The sequence below is a fragment of the Etheostoma cragini genome, chromosome 16 (assembly GCF_013103735.1).
Source record: "Etheostoma cragini isolate CJK2018 chromosome 16, CSU_Ecrag_1.0, whole genome shotgun sequence".
Lineage (NCBI taxonomy): Eukaryota > Metazoa > Chordata > Actinopteri > Perciformes > Percidae > Etheostoma > Etheostoma cragini.
The window spans coordinates 14,691,859-14,713,972 of record NC_048422.1 but is presented as its reverse complement, the minus strand read 5'-3'; the positions used below and the strand labels follow the sequence as shown (position 1 = coordinate 14,713,972).

General features: G+C 41.4%; 1 protein-coding gene and 1 long non-coding RNA gene across 3 annotated transcripts in view; one reads left to right on the top strand and one right to left on the bottom strand.

Moving 5' to 3' along the window:
* LOC117959459 overlaps positions 1 to 12,142 on the bottom strand; it is a 49,972-nt gene extending 37,830 nt beyond the window's left edge. The window contains exon 1 of the long non-coding RNA XR_004659940.1: positions 11,785 to 12,142. This is a non-coding gene — a long non-coding RNA (uncharacterized LOC117959459). The remainder of the gene's footprint in view (positions 1 to 11,784) is intronic.
* Positions 12,135 to 20,114, top strand: tbx3a (T-box transcription factor 3a). Of its 2 annotated transcripts, none has more exons than XM_034896620.1 (7): positions 12,135 to 12,526; positions 13,688 to 13,970; positions 14,477 to 14,623; positions 15,453 to 15,529; positions 16,065 to 16,222; positions 16,735 to 17,372; positions 18,294 to 20,114. In XM_034896620.1, the coding sequence occupies exons 1-7, from the start codon at positions 12,135 to 12,137 to the stop codon at positions 18,732 to 18,734; spliced, it is 2,136 nt and encodes a 711-aa protein (XP_034752511.1). In that variant the 3' UTR covers positions 18,735 to 20,114. The 2 variants fall into 2 exon arrangements, with proteins under 2 accessions (XP_034752511.1, XP_034752512.1); XM_034896621.1 differs by having other exon boundaries at positions 13,688 to 13,955; positions 18,294 to 18,734.
* The last annotated feature ends 2,000 nt before the right edge of the window (positions 20,115 to 22,114 follow it).

Below are 22,114 nucleotides of genomic sequence, written 5' to 3'. Positions count from 1 at the left end.
AGCCTGTCAGTGCCTCCTTAAAATGTGAGACTGATGCATTGTTTTTAAATGCTATCTTCTAGAATAAATATGAAAACCTTCAGTGTTCCCTACGACAGGAACATCAGGGACTCCACGGGGAAGAAGCAGTAGTTGTCAGTGTTGATACCGTGGGACCCCCAACCCCTGTTGTTTTTAGCAATGATAAAATACTATAAAAAGGCACAAGTCACACAAAATCAGATAACTAGAAATCCATTAACCATTGATATTTCTCCTGCCAGATTTAAATCACAATGATTGGTTCAAATCGGAATATACCGGTATATCTCATTTGGTAATTTTCGCAGCCCAATTTATTATGTTAATTTTTATAGTCTGCAGCAGAGAAAGAAAAAGAGACGGGCAGAGGGGCCTGGCTATTCTCAATGGCCGAGCCATTTTGGAAACCACCGCTCTCGATTTGCTCCTGCTGTCTCCCTCTCTTTTATTCCCTTATGGCTGCACTAGACGGAAGGCTTCCTATTGTAATTTCAAAGTTTGCACATATGCCACCGCCCCCCCTCCAGGATAACATACACATGTCAGAGGCGGAGTTGAATGTTTGTATGAGTCAATGAAAGACGTAAAAAATGATGAGGGACTGCTAGTTGTAAATGGAATTTGCAACCCCAGGATGCATCTGTTGATAAAATAAATAACCCTTATTTAAAACCCCACAACAAAAACCAAGTTGGGTTCTCTCAGGATAATTTACCACTAGAGACGTCTATATATTGTTTAAAGCAAAAAGCTGTTCCATTAGCAGAGGGGACTAATAATTGTGATCTATGCCTGCTCGCTCAGCAAATAATCAATCAGGCTTATTTAGTGTGCTTAAACTAGGATTGTGCTTAAACAGACCATCGGCGTACACATAAGGGGGCCACTTTTAAATGTTATTTAACGTCCAGGTGACATTGTCTAAAATAAAACTTTTTGTGGGATTTAATGTTAGTTTCCATGGCATATGGGTGCTTTTGTACGCTCCAGACCTAATTTGACTAAAATCACTCTGGCCCTGTGACCCAGGCTCATTCAAACGCTCTCACATTGTCACACAAAGAGCCACTAAAAGGGGGCCTATGACCCATTTTGTGTCTTGGCCCATATTTCAATAAAAAAGTATAGACAAACGTTTCTGCTATCAGTAAGTCAGCATCCTCACGGAAAAAAACTCACCAGAGATCAGAGGAAAAGGAGCGTGCAGTGCACAGCAGCAGATTAACAACGCAAGACAACTGAAGAAATAAGAAAACAGTAAAATCCAGGATATTCTAGCGGCCATGTGGATGCTGACAGCCTGATGACTTGAGTAATTGCAGACTTGATTTAGAACTGCCTGCATGTTAAGACTTTAATTTGCAGAAATCCGGCAGAGATCCACAGTGCCACTCTCACAGTGAGTGAGGTTATTCTCATCAATAGGACATGTAATTCACTAACCATTGGACACCCTGCCTGTTTTCAGGTCAACGAAGTGACCAGTGAAATGATGTGCCAGTGTGTTTATTTAAATTGTGTATCAATGTGTGTGTTTGAGAGAGAGAGAGAGAGAGAGAGAGAGAGAGAGAGAGAGAGAGAGAGAGAGAGAGAGAGAGAGAGAGAGAGAGAGAGAGAGAGAGAGAGAGAGAGAGCGAGAGAGAGAGGCTGGAACTGAGGTGTAACCTTTTGACATCTATAGCATTCAATAACTGTCGTTTCCTGCATTTTAACAACCAATGAACAGTCAGATGATGTGACACATGTGAAAATATGTAGAAAAAAGTACAGATAAATAAAGAATTGTAAGATTGCGCCTAAAAGTGCTGTAGAGAATGCTGGAGGACAGGACTAAAAAATTGAGATCGCCAGACTGATTACTAAGACCTAATGCACTAAGGACACTGCCTGCTCCAATGTGATTAATGGATTTCACTAGGTTTAAGAGCAGAATGCACATTACTTTAGAAAAATGACAAAAAAGCGTAAGGATACTTTCACATGTGACACCCATACATAGTCATGGTAGCAGAGTGTCCCACAACCCTCATCAGTTATGAGAAGAAACGTGGCAACAGGTAAAACAGGGGTCAAAAGAAGTTAGTACAGAAGTATCTAAGTATCCATACGTGTATTTATGATGTAGGTCATAGAGAAATCAAATGTGTGCTTAGGCAGGACATGTGAGATACTGTTCTAATTAAGCTTTCTAAATGATCACAGCTCAAAGTGTGTCGTTAAATAGATAAAGATCCATTAAACAAGCTGTCCTGCTGCAAGTCCAAAAGCTCTGAGAGGAGGCCTGCGGAGAAATGTGACTCTTCATCTTGTAACAAATGTCCTCAGCCGCCTCCCAAGAGTCTCCCAAAGCCGCAGCCATGACATCAAACGCTCGCCAGTATTAACATGACCGGGAAGTGTCCAGAGAAGTGCGTGTTAAATGGCTTGAAAAAGCATGACCAAGCACAGCCACCCCCCGCTGCTGCAACCCATTGCCGCTGGACGCGTTTTCAGCGCGGAGTATGAGCGCCGGGCAGAATAATCTGTTTACAGTGTGCGCGTTGATGGTCATTTTTTATGATGCTGTTTAATCCACGGTGGTAGTGGAGGAGGAGGAGGAGGAGGAGGAGTGGGCTGTCTAGCAGAGCCCCAGACAAGCTGGCTCCAGTGACCATCTCTGTAGGCTATTGGCTTCTCTATTTGAGCAGAGAGACAGGTGTAAATCTTTGCTGCAATCTTTACTCTGCACTCTCCGCGACACTCACCTGAAGGTAAATAAATGGTTTATGGCCAAGTAAATGAACCACCTCTCTGGTCTAGTGTACAGAAAGAGAGAACTAACCCGGGGAATGAGAAAAGAGAATTAAAACATGCTTAATGAGAAAATAAATTCCTAGTTAATTTACCTAAAGACACTTATTATAAGCTTCTCAAAATGAAAGTAGAGTGGAAGGTTCCCTAACAGTGTACGTTTGACGCACTCGTGTATCAGAAGTAGAGAGGTATAAACTTTGGTTTATAATACAATATAGTTGTGTAAAGGGAATATTAAATAAGTGTACCTGAAAGAGGTGTTTGAATATCTGGATGCATGTGTGTGGAGAGTGAGGGGCGGCTATTATGTCAAAGTTCTGCAAAGTAGGTCTGTGCCACTCTTGATTAGTGACTGTTCGCAAAAGATGGTTGCTGACATGAGGTAATGAGGTCCTGTGATAACGCGGGTCTCCTTTAAGTTTTTCCCATGAATCGAGACTGTCGCCAGTCCACAAAACGACACTGTGCACCGGCACCACGCTACTCACTTCTCATTTGTCGAGCACAAAAGCTGATCCACCCCAAATCCGCACTAACAAACCAGGGGCCGGGAGCAAATCATATAATGTTCAACCGTGTTCACTTCTCCACTAATTAACTGGAATCCCACCTTATTCTTAAATACAGTGAACAATTAAACTGCCATGTATGCCAAAGGTCTCCGGGGCCACAGTCGGTCGCCAGGAACATTTGTGAAGGTCTGCAGCTTCACTATAGGCAATGGATCTTATTAGGTGGGTGACCTCGGCGAGGAAAGGTTACAGACTTTTTCACTGCCCTCGGTTGGAAAACTAAGATGTTTCCTAATCGGATTTTAATTGGTTGGGTGGTTGGTGCCTGTGTCCTCTCGGTGTGTGCAGTGGGATGATTGTTGTATTTCAGCGCGGATGCACAAAAATTAAAAAAAAAAAAGTGAGTGCTGAGTGGTTCAATCTCATTATATCATCATCATATGACATTTTACTTTAATAAATGGCGTCATGTCCAGAAGTCATATCAACAGGTGTTGACATTCGTTGTTTTTTTATCACTTTACATGATCATTTGTAACTACTTTACATGGCTGCAAACCTCTTGTTGCAATAGGCTCTTTGTTCTACTCCACAAGTTAAGCTACAATAGGCTAAAATAAAGTTAGGAGATGTGGCCATAACCACAAATGACCGTCAATTCAACACTTCCCCCAGTAAACAGGGAACGTTCACATGTTTTCCTAAGGGCTACTTTGTGTAACCGTTGCACAGATTCAGCCTCCTTCGTGCTTATTTGAGGTTACTGTAGAACCATACACAAGTTAAACCAACCAGGTTCAGCTTACGTTCAAATACTCCCCCTCATTACTCCAAAAAGCGTCTTTATGCAAAACATATGTAGGGACTTCAATAAATGAAAGCACAGCTCCTAACCGCATCCTACTCGTTTTGATTTTCATGTGGTTTTCGTGTATTGTCCAACTTAGTAAATACGGCCAGTCTCGAATTTTAAATGCCACAAGTCTCTGGCGACTTGAAATTTGAACATGAAAAAGCAGCAAAGGCAAACAGCTAGTAAAAAAAAAAGAAAGACAAAAAGGTGGCTCCGAAACTGTCTAACTTAAATCACATTAAACTCCTAAGATCAAAAGAAAGAAAAGGCTTGTTTTATTCCACGTCGGCGGATATAGCAGACTAGAAGATGGTAAACTGGTAGTGTTTTGCCAAACTAATAGACTATTAGGCTAGAACTACATACGGTACAGTAGGCTTTGCAATTCACATATATAAGCCAGCAGCACACGCTCATATCGCAAATGTGCACCAAGCCAGATGAACCTGTTGACGCACACCATCAGTGGCTACATTATACACCACTAAACAAAAGACACAACTTAATCTGCCCAAACACACAAGTATAAACATGATTCAAATGCGCCTGTTCACATTCTGAGCAGTCCAAAACAATACATAGCCTATAGGCCTAATAATGCTTTTACTTTGCATTTGACTAAATGGATGCAAAGTAAGCTGCTTTATACTCCTAAAAATATATATTTGTGAAATAATATGCAAGAAGATAAATGTAATTTTAGAAAACTCTTATTTTTATGTTCTATTTCAGTAAAGAAATATCTGATGAAGAAAAAACAACTCCAAACAACTTTACGCAGGGCTTCATACCCAGTGGAGTTTTACGCAAACATTTACAAGGTATTATGGCTTCAACAGTTAACAGAGGGATCCATCCGTCGCAGAGAGAAGCATGTGGGAGATTCAATTGACCGCACTCAATTTTGCCGCCGCGTGAGCTTGCCGCATACACTTCAAATTGTTGTTCTCGCTACTGACAAAACCGTTAATTCACCCAGAAACAGGAGGTCAAGTTTCAGCAGGAGCAGGAAAAAAAGAAGCCTGCAACTTACAGGACCATTTGTGTCAGACCTCAAAGCTTTCTAAGAGCCCGCAGTTCTCCTAAAGCGATCATCATAAACATTTCACACCTGTTGTTTTTATTTATCAGTGTGCAACGAAAAAGAAATCAGAAAGAGGTCTGTAAGAGACATATGAGTTGAGAGATTTCAATATATCTAGAAATTCCCTCAAAAAGTAACTCTTCCATTAATGGAACTATGAGGAATCTGACGATAAATTCCACAATTGCCAATTTGGAAGGGCCTATTTTTAACTTGAGTAAAGAAAAACCTGCTTATACTTATATTTAGCAGTGCAAACCTAAATACTAAACTGGATTTGTTATTTATTGTGGGAAATAAACCAATTTACATGGAAATTAAAATGTCAGTTTTCTTTTTCTTGATGTCTAATGTTCTGAACTGACTAATTATTATGTTATCTCTTAATAAACTACAGAACACATTTTACCACTTCATTGAAAAGTGACACAATATGCTTGATACATAAGCATATGCTGTTTTTACTCTTTAGTTGCTGCTTTACACAACAGAGGAAAAGAAACACTAGTGGGACGAGGTGCAGCGAAATCCACACTGAAAAGGGTGGATTATGGGCTCAGGCCTGCACACAGCACCTATGGGGAGTGGCTGGAGTATTTTTCCCAAAATAACCAAGAGAACTCATCCCAGCAGGTCTGGAACAAGGTTGAACAGGGAAAAAAATGACAGACCACCTGAGGCCCAAATCCAGGAAGGCCTGGCTTACCTTGAGGGGAACTGACACCTAAGAGAGTTTTTACAAGGTCATTTAGGGATGGGGTACTGCAGTTTATGTAGCATAACTGTGCAGCAAAAAATCCTTAACTGCATTAAGGAGCTCCCTTGAAGCAACAGTCACAGCTATGATGTGCTGCATCTGTGAGCAAGAAGCCTGAAACCTCCTCATTTCCTACTGAACGTCTATCATGGTACTTACCATGGATTTACTTTAAGGATTGGTATTGCACTTGATCCATTTACCTCAATCACCATGCTCAGTAATAAAACGTCTGATTGTGGGGCAGAAAAGACATAAAAGACATGTACTCAACCGTCCCGTCAGTGGAAATCAGTGCTGGTTTCTTTTACCCAGCCTTTCAGACTGCATGGCACTTGCTTTTCCGCCTATGGTTTTCCATTTCAAAGCCCTATGTCTCCATGTAAATACCAAAACACAGTAATCCAATCTGACCCCATTGCAAATTTTCCACAAACTATTGGGGGGTTGTGGGGTTGACATGAGCCACACACTTATCCCACTTAACCTCTAGAGAGAAGCCACCCTAACCCCTTCTAGCCTAAGATTCCCTTGGTGGAGGAATGCACTGCTTTCTACCAATCTCCTCTTAAAAACACTGGGTCTTGAGGTTAGACTCATTGGTAAAACCTTATAACTTTGTAAAGTCTGTAAAGTAAAAGCAGCACAAAGCAGATGTTGATGGCGGGGAAGCTAAATGGACAGCAGATATCCACATAGCCCTGCCCACTGCAAACCCAATTTCTTTGTTGATTTAAACCCAAAATAGTCTAACTGATGCCTCATGAACATCGCAGGAACACTGTGCTAACTTGATGACAAATAACCTGAGGATTTTGCCATTGTTTGCTTTTTAGCATGCAAAACTGGTTTCAGTAAGATTCTCAGTGCTCCGAAAATGAGGGGAAAGATGCTTATCTCCCATGTAGGGGAGTGGTAAGGCAAGCTAAAGACTTTTGACACATGGTCCACATCTGAGGCATTTACCACAAGCATCTTGATCCCACAGCTTGTAGCTACAGAGAAAGCCCGATGGCTGTTTATTGGGTTGAGCAGACAAATCTTCTGCATTATGCTCTACAGGTGGTGTATGGCACAGGACTGCTTTGTTCTAATAATGCAGCATATAATGTCCCTTCGAAAAGCAGCAGTTCAGTCCTTACTCTATTCTACAACTACAGGTGTTAATGAGAATAGTTTGTTTTACTTGAACACAAACCATTAAGCTAGCATGTAGTGGGCTTCCTGCTGGACAATGCAAACTTATATAATAGGAATATGACCTAAATATATTATAAAAACACCTACATGCATGCAATCTTAATATTTAGAATGCACAGAAGATGTTAAGTCATAATTCAGGTCTAATTTATTTTGTGTACAATATCAAACTATCTTTTGAACTCATAAATGTGACATCAGATTACTTGTTGCCTATTAATTTATGAACAATTCAGACTGTTCTTTAAACTTTGTGTCAGGTCTTTTTAATGTTTAAAGAGATTAGAAACTGCAGCATTTGAGCATCAATATTGACATATTTAAATAACGGATCAAAAGCAAAATATGCCATTTTGCCCCCTTTTCAATTGTCTCACCGACGATGTAGTAACAATAACGTTATAAGCCTGAGTCACCGTTGATGAACAGCCACAACCAAGGGAACAAATGTCTCCCCAGCACAATGCCATTTTCCTTGTCAATCCGTAGTCAATGCGCTGCCATCAATAAGCACATCCCCTAATTAACTAAAATTGTTTTTCATCAATACCTATAACTGGCCAGTACAGAAACCGATGAGAGCAAGGGTTAACTTAACTAAAATAGTCCTCTGACAGGGACAATTGATCAACAGGTAAATAGTTTATCATTCCTCCTATCAATTGACAACAACACGTGTGTGATTCTGGAAAGTGCCTTCTACAATCTGCACCCTTTTGGGGCAATATAGCCTCAATGGATCAATTTTAGCCCCACCTAAATCTTGGATGCAAATGGTTTGCATTTAGAAAGTCATTACGCTGTCAATTGAACATCTCCCCCTCCACTTTGTGTCGGGATGTCCATAATGAAGTTTGGAGTCATTCTAGTAGTTGAATTTACTAATCTTGTGATGTTTCCTTTGCCTATCATGTCGTGTTAGGGCTGACGACTCTCACCAGACAATCTCCTCCATTCAGGAGTGGTGCCACCAAGTCTGTCTTTGCTTATCATTAACAATCTGCAAATAAACAGGACAGCATACATTACATCACTTGCAGTTCCATGATCAATTCCAGGAATGTCTTTGAAGCTTTGCTTAATGAACCTACACAGTAGATCTGTTGTGTGTAGTCAGGGCATTCAGGCTTCATAACCCGTGACCTTAATGCAGTTTTTTGATCATTTCATAGATAATATTGGGAGGTTAACAAAAAGGTAATAAGAATATTCAATAAAAACACAGTGGCAACTTGAAATGATTGCATTGCAGAATCACGTGAAAGAAACGGCTTTTTCACTTAAACATCTAAAAGCACATTCTTCGAAGCTAAGTAATTGTGTGGACAGTACTGTATGATGCTTTAGCATACCGGACAAAACCCAAGCTGTCCCTCTGTCAGTAATCACCCACCCACATGGAGTGAGAGACTTTAGAGCCTGTCCAGTCAAATATACTGCCCCTTTTGATTTTGATATGCATGATCTCTGTAGATGTATAAAAAGGGAAGCGCTGACAAAGTTGGCTTCATCAATCAGTAGTGTCAGCTCAGACCTTTTTATAGCCTTGAGTCCCTGAGAGCCCTAACCCTGTAAAAGTTTATATAGTGTATTGACCATTCTCTACTTGCTTAGCTAATGAAGCCAGCTTGGATATAGACACTGAAAGGCTGCTGCCTTGTCAACACTGCATCCTATTTGATGACACCTTCCACTAAATTGAAATGTGCCGTTAATGGGGTGAGTGTTTAAAGAAGAATAACCCACAGTAATTGACACGGACCTGACCTCACTCGCACAAAGAAGGTTGGAAGGCCCCACATAGGCTGGTGGAAAGCAGCACCTTCAGTTTGGGGCTTATGCCATGTAAAGGTTTAGCTACTGGCTTAATGTTAGATTTTCATTCAGTCAAATGCTGCGGTGGCTTATCAACAGCTATCACATTTGTTTTCTCTAGCAAATCAATAACACGCAACACATAAGCCAAATACCCTTGTGCATCTCCCATGGGCACTAGCTATGCCACTCCACTTGACACACATTTAGCTGCTTTTTAACACACACACACACACACACACACACGCACGCACACAGACACATATATACACACACACACATATATATATAAATACACACACGCATGTATACATATGTGTGTATATACACACACACGTGATACATACATTATATCTATCTACATATCTCTATATATATAGACACACACACACACACACACACACACACACACACACACACACACACACACACACTCTCTCTAGCCAATTCTTTGCTAAAAAGAGTACAAAACTCATGCTTCACAAAATAAAACATGTATCTAACTCATACATGCATTGCATGCATTAGCAGTGCTGAATGGAACTTCAGTGGAAGTTTATGCTGTCAGTCAAGCTCCAAACTTTAACATGTGCTGCGTCCATACATTTCTAGCAACCAGAATGCAACAAGTAGCTACATCACACCTTTTACTGTTTAAAAATAACAGATTCGCCACTTTGCAAATGCAATGATATTGCAGACTGATCCAAAATACTGAGCAGAGCCCGTTGTCAGGAGACAGGCCTATTGCTTCTTGCGTGAGGATTCCCTCTGCATGCTCCCCCCTCAAGGACTTTGAGATCCCCCACCGCTTTGGAACCAGAGAGACAGACAATTGACTGAGAATTGATGGTCAATATTTATCCAAGTTGGCTGACAGGCCACGGCTCTCTAGTTTACTTGTGAATTTGTGGTTAAATAGCATTTTAGGGAGCACTAGTGTGGCTTTAGGGTCGCACATATCTTTAGACGCTTTGCAGTGAAGCAATACAGTGCACCCAATAGTGAGCCACTGCAGGCTTGTATTTGACGTTTTAGCTAAGGACTAAGTCTATAAAATGTATTACGGATTAACCTTAAAATGATGCGAATGGACAGGTCAAACTGCATTTTACTTCACATAACCGAAAACATTTGCTCAGACAGAATTAAGATTGTTTTTTTTCAATGGCACCTACTTGGTGCAGCCTGTGCAAGTGTCACTTTGGAGACTGGGACTACATTTTCTGTTCCCAGAGACCGTTCTGCCCGGAAAAGCGTGCTATATTTAACAACAGAATTGATTGGTATGATTCAAAATGCAGACGTTTTGATATAAGAATTGATAACACGAGCAACAGCGAACACATCCTCATTAGCCCTGCTGTTCAGCGTGTGTGCGCGCAAACTTGTAAAGATTAGGCTCCAACTCTTATAAAATGCTATTTCAAGTCAAAATGAAAACATCCACTAGAGTTGGAGACATTTTGCCGCTCATCCAAAAGGCTCCATCAGCTCCTCGTGTTGCATTGATATAAAGATGCGAAATACATTTCTTGAAAATACACATTCATAGCTTTCATAACTGACTTCACACTGTGAGTCAAATACAAATTTAGGCTGCGAAAAAAAGTTGGAATGAAGAGCTTTAGTTAGCGTGCCTATGTGCAAATATCCAAGATGACAATAAAATTAAAATAAACATTTTTTTAGCCATAAGTAATAAATAAACTAAAACAATATCATACCCTGTAAAACAATTAGGCTATTGGACGTTTTTTAGCGGCATCATAACATTTTAATAAAGTTTGGACTAGTCTACATTATGAATCACCGAGCGCCTCATCCAGTCACCCGCTATCTTTCAGAGCTATGATTCCAAAGGAGGATGTTACAGGAAACGTCTCAACTCGGCTGCATTTCGGCGCTGATAATTATCTAAAACAAATAAACTTACAAGACCGCGAATTGAATGCTGTTAATTCACAGAATGTGCGTAAATGAATTTATTTGTGGTCTTAACATTCAAAGCATTAGAATACTAGTGTGCAGTGAGACAGAGACAGCCCCACCGATCATAACGTCTCGCCGACAAAGCGAGTCGGTTCCCCGGCTTTGATTCCGGTCTGCTCTCTCCCCTTCGCTGGCTCTCACAGACCGACCGATAGCGCAACTTCTATAACGATGTTGACATATTCACACAACACTGACTGGGGCAGGGTGCTGTTTCACGGCAAAGCCCTTTTGAGTTTCCAAACACCTTTTTATAAGTGAAGTCTGTCCCCTCCACCCGACCTGTTAAAACCACGCCTACGCAGCCACACTATTGGTCCGAAAGCGTCAAAGAGCCAATCAAACGGAGCGCTGCTACTCGTAACATGCAACACATCCATACAGTATGAAGCCCTATGGGCCACAGAGGCGCTAGGAAAATCACGGAGCTGGGACCTTACCACCTCTCTCTCTCTCTCTCACTCACTCCCTCTCTCTCTCTGGCCGTCAGCGGACTCCTTTCTCTGCACACGTCCTTCTCTGAAATGTGTGTGTGCGTGAAAGAGAGAGGAGGAATAAAGTGTGTGTGTGCGTGTGAGGGTGCATGTCCGGAGCAAGTAAAGGCAGGGGGATTATTCGGCGCTATCGAAATATTTCAACACGTCGCCCTCGCTGCAGGACTGAAGCCAATAAGAAGGAACGCATTTTAACAGGAATGCCGATATTGTAAACAGCAGCAGAAGAGAAAGAAAGCGCAGCAGTCAATTAAGTGACTCACCCAAGTTGGTTTAATTCGACTACTGTCCGCGAGCCAGCGAGACACAGAAGGTGTCCGATGCGCGTCAACCTCTGAAGAAAATCGGTCTTGCAACACTTTCGAAAAAAAAATAATAATGGAGATCGTTTTTACATTTCTCTTTCCAGACTTTTGATAACACAGCAAACGACTGTAGTTTCCAGACAACTTGTGAAAAATAAGCTTCTGCAGAGCCGAAGGAGGAATTTCCAAAGCTTTTCAACGTCAGACCCATTTTTCCCCTCTTTCATTTTGTTTTACTTGCTCCTCTTACGCAGGCTTCACTGTTGGTAGAAATATTTTTTCCCATCCAACTTGTCGCCTGCACTTGGATGAACTTCCTGATGAGAGATCCAGTCCTGCAGGGATCAAGCATGGCATATCATCCGTTTATACCTCACCGGGGTCCGGAATTTGCCATGAGTGCAATGCTGGGTCACCAGCCTCCTTTCTTCCCGGCTCTGGCTCTCCCTCACAGCGGCTCCTTCTCTCTGCCGGGCGCCCTGGGAAAGCCGATCATGGACCAGCTGATGGGAGCCGCGGAGTCCGGCCTCCACTTCTCTTCGCTGGGGCACCAGGCAGCGGCCGCCCACCTCAGGCCTATGAAGACCCTGGAGCCTGAGGAAGAGGTGGAAGACGACCCTAAAGTTCACCTGGAAGCTAAGGAGCTTTGGGAACTTTTCCACAAGAGAGGCACCGAGATGGTGATCACAAAATCCGGAAGGTGAAACAGATTGTGTGTGGCTGTGTGTGTGTGTGTGTGTGTGTGTGTGTGTGTGTCTGTCTGTGTGTGTAGGTGTCTGTTTGTGTGTGTGTTCCTCCCAAAAATATAATGCATTATCTGACATGCAATAGCCTGTAGTGCATATTGATAACTCATAATGAAGGAATTAGTTATTTCACATAGATAGATATTTATCCATACACTTGGAGTCAGGTAGCTTATCTCTACAATTCCTCTTTATATTTTATGCAACTCTTTCGAGCCTTTATGTGTGTTAATTAAACTTAGATTACAGCATAATTGTCCTACATTTGTAGATATAACGTATTACACAATAGGTTTTCATTACAAAATAAAAACATGACCCAGAAATATTGTAAATATTATAAACGTTTAGCTTGGTAGAAAAACTGAGACAGAGCTGCGAGTTCATGTGTGTTAATGCAACCTGCAAACTCGGAAGTCGCTGATAAATGTAACATGTGTACAAACCGGTGTTTAATGAAAGGAACTTGGTTGTTAGCTGTAACATTATTTTGTTATAAAAAGGAGGCTTGAACGTGCTATTGCATTAATAATAAGCCTCCAATTACCAAGCTTCCAACTTCACGAATCTATAGGATGTTCACGTATAAACATTTGGCTGGATTATTATCTTATTGTCAATTTTAATGTCCGGTTTCTCAAAATTTTACACCGAAGGAGGATCCCACTGAAATGTCATATTTGAGTGTGTGGAGCTCTGACTGAACTATCGTCATCACAGTAGCAGTATGCAACGATGGCGGCTGTAGTCTGTCTGTGTGTCTGTAGGCCTTTCATGGCATTGAAATCAAGACACCTTTCAAACAACGTTGACGTGCTGCTAATCAGGAATATAGCCTAGCACCAGAAAAATATTTGCTTATTCGACTTTTTATTCGAGGGGCCTTTTTTTTTTGGCTCAATTATCGTTGGCAGATATATTATGAGCAAGCTATAGGCTTTTTAGTTTAAATAAGATGGATCATAGTTTAGAAAACTAACACAACACACGTGTCAAGATGAAAAGCATGTGTATGTATATCTAAAAAAAAGAAGAATTCATCTTTTTTATATTATTGAATGTTAACCATATCTCAATTTGCCATTACTTATCATTTGTTTGCTTTCTTTTTTCAGGCGGATGTTCCCCCCGTTCAAAGTGAGGTGCACTGGTCTGGACAAAAAGGCCAAATATATTCTCTTGATGGATATTGTTGCAGCCGACGACTGCAGATATAAATTTCATAACTCCCGCTGGATGGTGGCAGGGAAGGCCGACCCCGAAATGCCAAAGAGGATGTACATTCACCCGGACAGTCCGGCCACCGGTGAACAGTGGATGTCAAAAGTCGTCAATTTTCACAAACTCAAGCTGACAAACAACATCTCCGACAAGCATGGATTTGTAAGTTCAACTAATGTATGTCAATTTTCCTATTTATCAACTTACCCTTTTATAGTAGCAAAAATGTATTTTCTATGTTGATGTTTTTATTTGTATTGTGTTTTACCGAAGCACAAGAAGTCATGCGTTCAAGATTAACTATTTTGAAGATTACTAAAAACACATCATTAAAAAAAAATTAAAAGAAAATTCCACACTTCATTATCTTGCATAATTTTATTTGGAAAATTATTGAAAGTATTAGGCAAGATAATTAAGCCTATGCCTAGGCTCTATAGCCAACTTTATTGAACAGATTAAATACTACACCATGATCTATTTATTTAATTGCAATTATTCAGCATGGCCTACTGTGCGGCTAAAATTGCAAATATTTACACTATTTGATTCTTCTAAATGAGTTGACTTCGTATTTCAAATAAGAGCATTTTCAGAAAGTGATTTAATGTAATGTAAGGATATGCTGGAACAAGTGTTCCTTCCAAAGTGCGCTCATGTTTGTTTGTGATTGTGTGTTGCAGACCATACTTAACTCGATGCACAAATATCAGCCTCGATTTCACATTGTGAGGGCCAACGATATTCTCAAACTCCCGTACAGTACCTTCAGGACTTACGTTTTTCCTGAAACCGATTTCATTGCTGTGACTGCTTATCAAAATGACAAGGTAAGCACAATCATTGCTCACAGGATACCCGGAATATTTTATCAAATACAGCTTGGGTTTCTCTCCCTGTCAGACGCCTCTCATGCTCTGCACCATTTTGTTGTCATAAAATATGTAAGACGTCATATTTCTCTGAGAGTGGAGTATTATAATGGGGGGGGGGGGGGGGGGGGGGTTGTTGCGAGTAAGTGCCATATTCACCAGCCTGTGGTAGGAAAGTAATAATTCTAAGGAATGTACAGGTTGTCTTCATTTTATTTAATCACGTGGAAAGGATTTGGCACAGACCCAGAACCTTTCTCTCTGCGCGTGTGTGTGTGTTTGCGTGTGCGTGTGCATGTGTGTGTGAGAGAGTAAAATTAAAAGGGTTGGGGGTTGAGAAATGAGAAAAAAGAAGAGGGGCAACAGTGCTCGGTTGAATGGAGAAAAAGAAAGAAATGGTTGTGTCAAGCATTTTGGTTGTGTCAGACTGTGCTGCGTGGTAACATTTTATTCTCTGCGAGACATAAAATTAATGAAAATCATCTCCTCAACCCTTTGATATTGTTGGGAAACCATGGAAGCCTCCCCCACTCGTGGTTACAGTGCCGGAAGCAGTGTGGGAGTTGAGTTTTTCAAAAGTTTAGACAAAAAGTTGAATGTTTCGCTCATGGAAAACGTGCCAATTTAAGGACTCGTGCTCTCTTTGCGCGCTTGAGAACTTATTGTACATTTTATTATGTAGCCTGGTTTGTTGGTGGCCTTTACTGCAAGTGTTTGAAAAAAGACTTGTTTATTGAGAATGTGAAATGCCACTCGCTAATATTACGCACAATTTCAATTGTTTCAGATAACCCAGTTGAAAATAGACCATAATCCATTTGCCAAAGGATTCCGTGACACAGGCAATGGGAGACGGGAAAAAAGGTAAGACAAGGGGGGAAGTGTATTGCAAAAAAGAAAAAAAAAAAAAAAAGTCTTTATATTCACACACGGAGACAGACAGTGATCTCGTTGGATGAGATCCGCGTCAAAAATTCCTCGTTAACCCGCAGGGAGTGTGGCTCTTCAGTTTCTAATCAAATAACTTAATAAGCTAAAGTTCACTATAATTCGTGTGATAACCGAAACAGGGTGTTGCAGTTGATTTCATTCCCATCTTTACTTTTTTTTTTCTCTCAACGTTGAATGCTTAAAATTTGATTATGCTCGAACTGATAATGCGCAATGTGACATGACAAGAGCGATGCATTCACGGGCCTACTAAAGCAATGGCATTGTAATGGGTTTTGTATACTCACCTGCCGCATAGGTGAGTCAGTCTATAGTCAGAAGCCTCATTGCTATCTCATGTGTTTAGTTTAAATAAGCTTCCACACCATCCACCGTGCTGCTGATATTGTTTCGGACCTGAGAGCTGTGATCCTCATCCTCCGATAATAACCTGGGTACCTGTCCACAGGAAACAGCTGGCTCTGCAATCCATGCGTTCATACGAGGAGCAGCAGAAGAAGGAGAACGGGGCTTCAGACGACTCCTCTGGAGAGCAGGCCTCATTTAAGTGCTTCGGCCAGGCCTCGTCCCCTGCCGTGTCTACCGCGGGCCCCCCACACCTAAAAGGTAAGCTGACAGACCCCACAAGTCAAAGCCCCGATCACAACTCGTGTGTAAAGTCTTGCAGTTTCAAGGCCATGTGTTAAAAACAGTGGAATACACTTTAGGAATGCCCAGCACATTTACACTGGGGAAAATGATAACAGTCTGCATTGACTGTTTTATGGAGACAGTAAAACCTGAATATGTTTACCAGTTGTTGACACAATAAGCTGAAATGCTATACATCAGTCTACTTCAAATCCTGTTTGGTCAATCTCCAAAGCAATAGGGTACACAATAACGTAGCAAGCCTCTCCATAGCATGGAAAACAATGTACAATTTAGTTAATATTACAGATCATATTGGTCACAAATGTGGTTTTCTACAGTGCACATGTGAGTGCTTTGGGTCTATTTCTTATTCCACCTGTGAGAGCCGGCTACAATATGGCTGAGAATGGGAGTCATTCTTTAGCCTAGATGATTCACCAATGTGCAGAAAGACAACTGATCTTCTACTCCTCCTACTTTGGCAGATTTCTGTGACAGCGATGAGGACAGCGACGATGAGAGCAAAGATGGACACATCAAAGATGGCCCGGACTCCAACAAGATTTCCACGACTACGAAGGACGGTAAAGATCATGAGGCGAGCCCAGCTAAGGGGCATCCCTTTAGTGACACTGACTCTACCAGCAGGACCCGGGACAGCGGCCCTAGGACTGAGAAAAGCCAGGCAGACTCGCGGCAGAGCCCCATCACGGTCATCTCCAGCACCACCCGCTCGGGAGAAGACCTCAAGAGCCCGAGCCTGGACCAGCCCAAAACGGACGAGTGCAGGTCAATAGGCAAAGACAGTTTCATGCCTTTGACTGTTCAGACTGACAGCCCGCACATAGGCCACTTGCATAATTTTGGATTTCCAACAGCTCTAACGGGACAACAGTTTTTTAATCACCTTGGGAGCGCGAATCCGTTTCTCTTGCACCCCAGTCAGTTCAACATGGGAGGCGCATTCTCAAACATGGCTGCGGGCATGGGACCACTATTGGCAGCTGTGTCCACGGGAGGGGTGAGCACCATGGACACAACTAGCATGGCATCACCTTCGCAAAGCTTGACGGGAGCGCCAGGCCTGCCCTTTCATCTGCAGCAACATGTCTTAGCATCACAGGTAAAAACCTGTTTTCTTGGGCCTATAGGCCTGCTCTCAGCCTCGAGTTAAGCACATGTTAAGTTGTTAAGTACACTGTAGGCGTTGGAGGCCCATATGCTAGATTCAGTATGTCAGATTATTACATAACTAACGCTCTCCATGTTCATGCGTTTATTTTGTTTTATTGCCACATGGTTTCACATTTAAAGCAAATTAAGGCAAGTGTATTTTAAGGGACTAAGCTATTGTATCAACTACCAGTTGATTACTATTCAGTAAGAAAAACCGAATGGAAAGACAGACGTGGCAACAGCTCGATGTGTTAAGCAATCGTTGAGCTCATTAAGTCGCTTTTAAAGCCACGATGGCGAGTATTAAAATGCCTCAGAGAAACAACATGTTTTAATATTCAGCAAAAGTTGTCTCTCCTTTCATTCTTAAAGCTTCATAGCTGCAACGTATCGTGTTTCATTTGAGCATATGACAATAGGATGCCTCCACATTCTTGAGCAAGCACCACAGCTGTTTACTCGCCATGCGGTGAAGCTTGCTGCATATTATTTTAATGGCACTGGATTTGTAAAAGCCTGAGTGAATGGCAGCATTGAAAACAGACTGACTGTGCATTGCTTATGTTGATCAGAGCAGAAGTTGTGTTGTCCATGGGCTAAGTGTAAGACAGCGTCATTAACAATCCATTACCAACATCAGTAAACAGTCTTGAGGACTCAAAGTAAAGCCCATCCCGAAGTTAAAATCACTAGTTTCACGCATTTTAATCCAAAACATGCAGGAGGATGTAAAGAAGTTCATCATCATATATTTTCCCTCTTTATTTTCGGCACATTTTCTGTCATAATAATAATACAGTTGTTTTAGCTGTCTAACACCAGCCTTGTGGCTCACGCTCAGTTTCTCCACTTCTCCACTTCTCCACAGGGCCTGGCCATGTCTCCGTTTGGCAGTTTGTTCCCCTATCCGTACACGTACATGGCAGCAGCCGCGGCAGCCTCCTCCGCTGCGTCCTCCGCGGTGCACCGGCATCCTTTCCTGAACGCAGTGCGCCCCCGACTCAGGTACAGCCCTTACTCCCTCCCCATGACGGTACCGGACAGCACCCTGCTCACAACCGCCATGCCCTCCATGGCCGGCGGCAGAACCGAGCTAAAAGGAGACGGTATCGTCCCGGCCAGTCCCGTGTCTGCTGTCACCTTGGATTCCACCTCGGAGGTGACCAGTCACTCGTCCAACATATCCTCGGTTTCAATGTCCCCAAAAACTTGCAGGGAGAAAGACGCCGCCAACGAGCTGCAGAGCATCCAGCGCCTGGTTAGTGGACTCGACTCAAATCAGGACAGGTCACGGAGCGGGTCCCCATAGGGACATGGCACCTGCTTCTCGTTTTGTTGTTGTCGTGAAAAGTGAAAACTGTTGACGGTGATGAAGACATTACCATCAGGAGGACACCCTTGTAGATTCATGCAGGTTTAAAAAAAAAAAAAAAAAAAAAAAAAAAAAAAAAAGAACTGTTGGACGTTTTAGTTTCTGATATGCACTTTGGTTAACACACATCTGTTATGTATAGGCTAGGCCTATGTTTTCTTCTTTTTTGTTGTTTAATTAAACAAGACTTTAATCCTGTCATTTGAATACCGTACAAGTATTGAAACTGAAAAGTTGGCATGGGTGTGACTTACAGATTTTGGAGAAGTTGCTGCTGTGTCCTGTCTCCTAACTTTATTGTACACGAGGATAAATGTGTTTTAATATGCACTCTGAATTGATTTGACTTATTTGAATTCACTACCGTTTAACCTACCTTATATAGACTGCTGTATTTTGTTGTACACTATTAATTGATCGATTGGCCAATTGTTGCATGTCCCCTAAACCCCCAACGGATGTTATTTTAACACCAAAAACATTTAAACGAGGTATAAAACATATTATATTTGGAGTATAATTAACAACACTCCCATTGCTTAAGTTTCTTCTTAATTGGGTTATAACATTTTAACACGAATTAGTTTTTCTTCATGCCTTTTTGAAACCAGATCAAGCCTATTGACATGACTAGTGCTCCGGGACTAAACTACATGGCCCAAGCATGCGGATTTACCCCAAATGTCCAACAGGCAAAGGGAAGCAGACATTTAAATGTTAAAAAAATGAAAAGGTAGTATTGATTAAAAGGTGTACATAGGGATATATAAAATATTTATGTAATTATTTCATATTGTTATTGCGTGTAAATACAACGGAGTAGTTTGTTTCTAGGGATCTGTTTTTAATTTATTGTCGATATACCTGTGTAAAGATAGTTGTGGGCTTGTATCCTTTTATTGCCATCTGCATTTATACCCCTCTACAAATATGGACTCTATTCCTCCCCAAATATCCACTGAGCTAGTTATTCACACTCATGTGCCATTGTATTTTCTGTTGTCCCCGTGTGTGAAGTGCTACTGTTGAAAACCGAATGAAAAAGCGAAAACGCACTGCACCAATGGCTTGGAAAAAAACGATATATTATTTTCTTGAGAAGAGCAAAAGAAGTGTGTTGAAGTGTGACAAATGGACTATTTTTCTCTTATTAAAATACTTTGCGAACCTGATCGTACAAGTGCCGCATACTCGAAAATATGAAGGTTTCTTTTGTGTTTCTTAAGTTGTCAATGGGTTATGTTGTATTGGAGTTATGTCTAGTTTACAACATCGACATCGTGTTCTTGAAAGTTTCAATAAAATATTGAAATGCCATTTTTTTTTTAGTGTGTGTCCCTCGCTTTAACCCACTGTCACCTTAAAAAAAAAAATTTAAAGTCAGCGGATTTAACGCTGGCATTGTAGAAGACGTCCATAAATCTATTTTTTTTGTAACTGCTGGCACCATGTGTGTAGTTAGTTTTGGGGGGATGAAAAGTATCTCTGTCCGCTTACTGCACTTCAGCAAACTCATGTGGAGATATCCGTCTGGCTGTGTTCAAAGAGCCCAATTAAGATAAGTCAGGGTGAAGCAAAGGCCTGACTCCACAGATCATACCTGGGATTCCTACCTGGACAAGGGGCCGCGCACTACAGCTGACTGCTCTTTATTGGTCTCATGGGCGTCAATTGAACGTTAAGGCATTTAGGAGGTACAGTTCATACTTTTTTATCTTATAATGGAAAGAAACAAAATAAAAGAAATAATCCTAAACTGTATTTGGAATTTATTCTATGAAAGTAAATGATTTACAAGAAAGTGGCCAATATTTCTTTTGAGGTGAGTTGTTTGGTGACAACTGGTTTATCACATTGACCAAATAGTAATTTGAGGTCACCCAAAATTGATAGCTCCCCTCAATTCCCTTCATGTGCGGTTGTAAAAGTTGGGTTCCAAAGCGACAGCATGAGAGGACTTCAATTAATCTTACATTTGTGATGAGGCTGCATCATCTACTGAAGATGTGTTGCCTTGAGTAAAACCGGAAAAGACTATTAAACCCTTGATTGCCCTCTCTATTGCACCTCGACTCATGAGTTTATCAACACCATATCTTTATTTGTATATTGTCTGGTTAATGTGTAGCGGGCCTGGCGCTAGTGAATTGGTGTAAAAATGACACATGCTGTCTCAATTGGTCTGTCTTATTGCTCACCTGGCGCCCTCGATGAGCATATCTTCCATTTTATTGCACGGAAGGCGACAATGCGCCTGTAATCAAACAACATACGACGCCCCCAAGCGGCTGCAACAAACCAAAGGACACATGCTGGGTGAGATCTCACAGAGGAGTCCGGGATAAAGACCGTCTGACCTCGTCCTGCAGCTAAAGATATTTGTAATGTGTGGTGCTGAATGGCTAATAAAATGCGTAATTAATCGGTTTTATACAACGTTAGGCTCAAAAATAGCCTTAAAACAGTGTTTTAGTGTTTGCTGGTCAACATCCCTATGCGTATTATAGTCTGATCGCACCAGGCGGACTGGAACTATTCATAGGCTATAAGAAGTTATGACATAAGTAGCCTACATAAAAATATATTTAAAAAAAGAGATAGAAGAAGAAGAAAAAACTCGTTTAGACATTAAACCATGTAGTGTGTGCCAAACATGTGTATTTACAGCATTTTAGTTATGACAACTGCCCAAACATAACACCATAATGTTCCAATGTATAGGCTACCAATTACTGTTAAGATATTATGATAAAGTAAGAGAAGATTAGGCTTAAACCTGAAGGACTTTACATGTTGATCTGTGCACCTTTGCTGTGTTTTATAGCTTATGGTTTCCGCTTGTTGCATGTCTGTTGAATATTTGCTGCTTCAGTTTTGATCTTGTTCCTCTCCAGTCAGTAGTGGTGTCCAACTGAAAACAGGATTAAAATGTTGGAATCCCGCGTCCAAGGCCTAGATTTATGGCAAGTTTGTCTGCTTGGTGATGGAAGAAAGTGTCCCCTGCGTCGGCTTATACTCAAGAGGCTCGGTTTGTACTGAGCAGCCTGTCTAACAGGTTCCTTTCACTCGCATGCATGTCACGGGTCCGCTGCGCCATCTAGTGGCAGTAAATCATAAACGACTTAAACAACTAGTACTGCGCCGTTTCTCTTTAAAACTCTACTGTGTACTGAAATGTGTCAGCTATTACCAGACGATTGTGACTTTTTTAATTTCATATTAAAATAGGTCAACTTTGCTGGTAACATATAATACCTATATAATTCCAAAGATGGTGTGTGTAAATAAAGGGCATTTCACCCATCACCTAAATAAAT

Bases quoted from the DNA above. Each gene is read 5' to 3' on its own strand.
- tbx3a (XM_034896620.1), top strand. From the start codon at position 12,135: ATGAACTTCCTGATGAGAGATCCAGTCCTGCAGGGATCAAGCATGGCA. The intron at 13,971-14,476 runs GTATGTCAATTT...TGTGTGTTGCAG, and splicing joins GATTTGTAAGTTCAACTAAT to ACCATACTTAACTCGATGCA. The intron at 17,373-18,293 runs GTAAAAACCTGT...ACTTCTCCACAG, and splicing joins AACATGTCTTAGCATCACAG to GGCCTGGCCATGTCTCCGTT.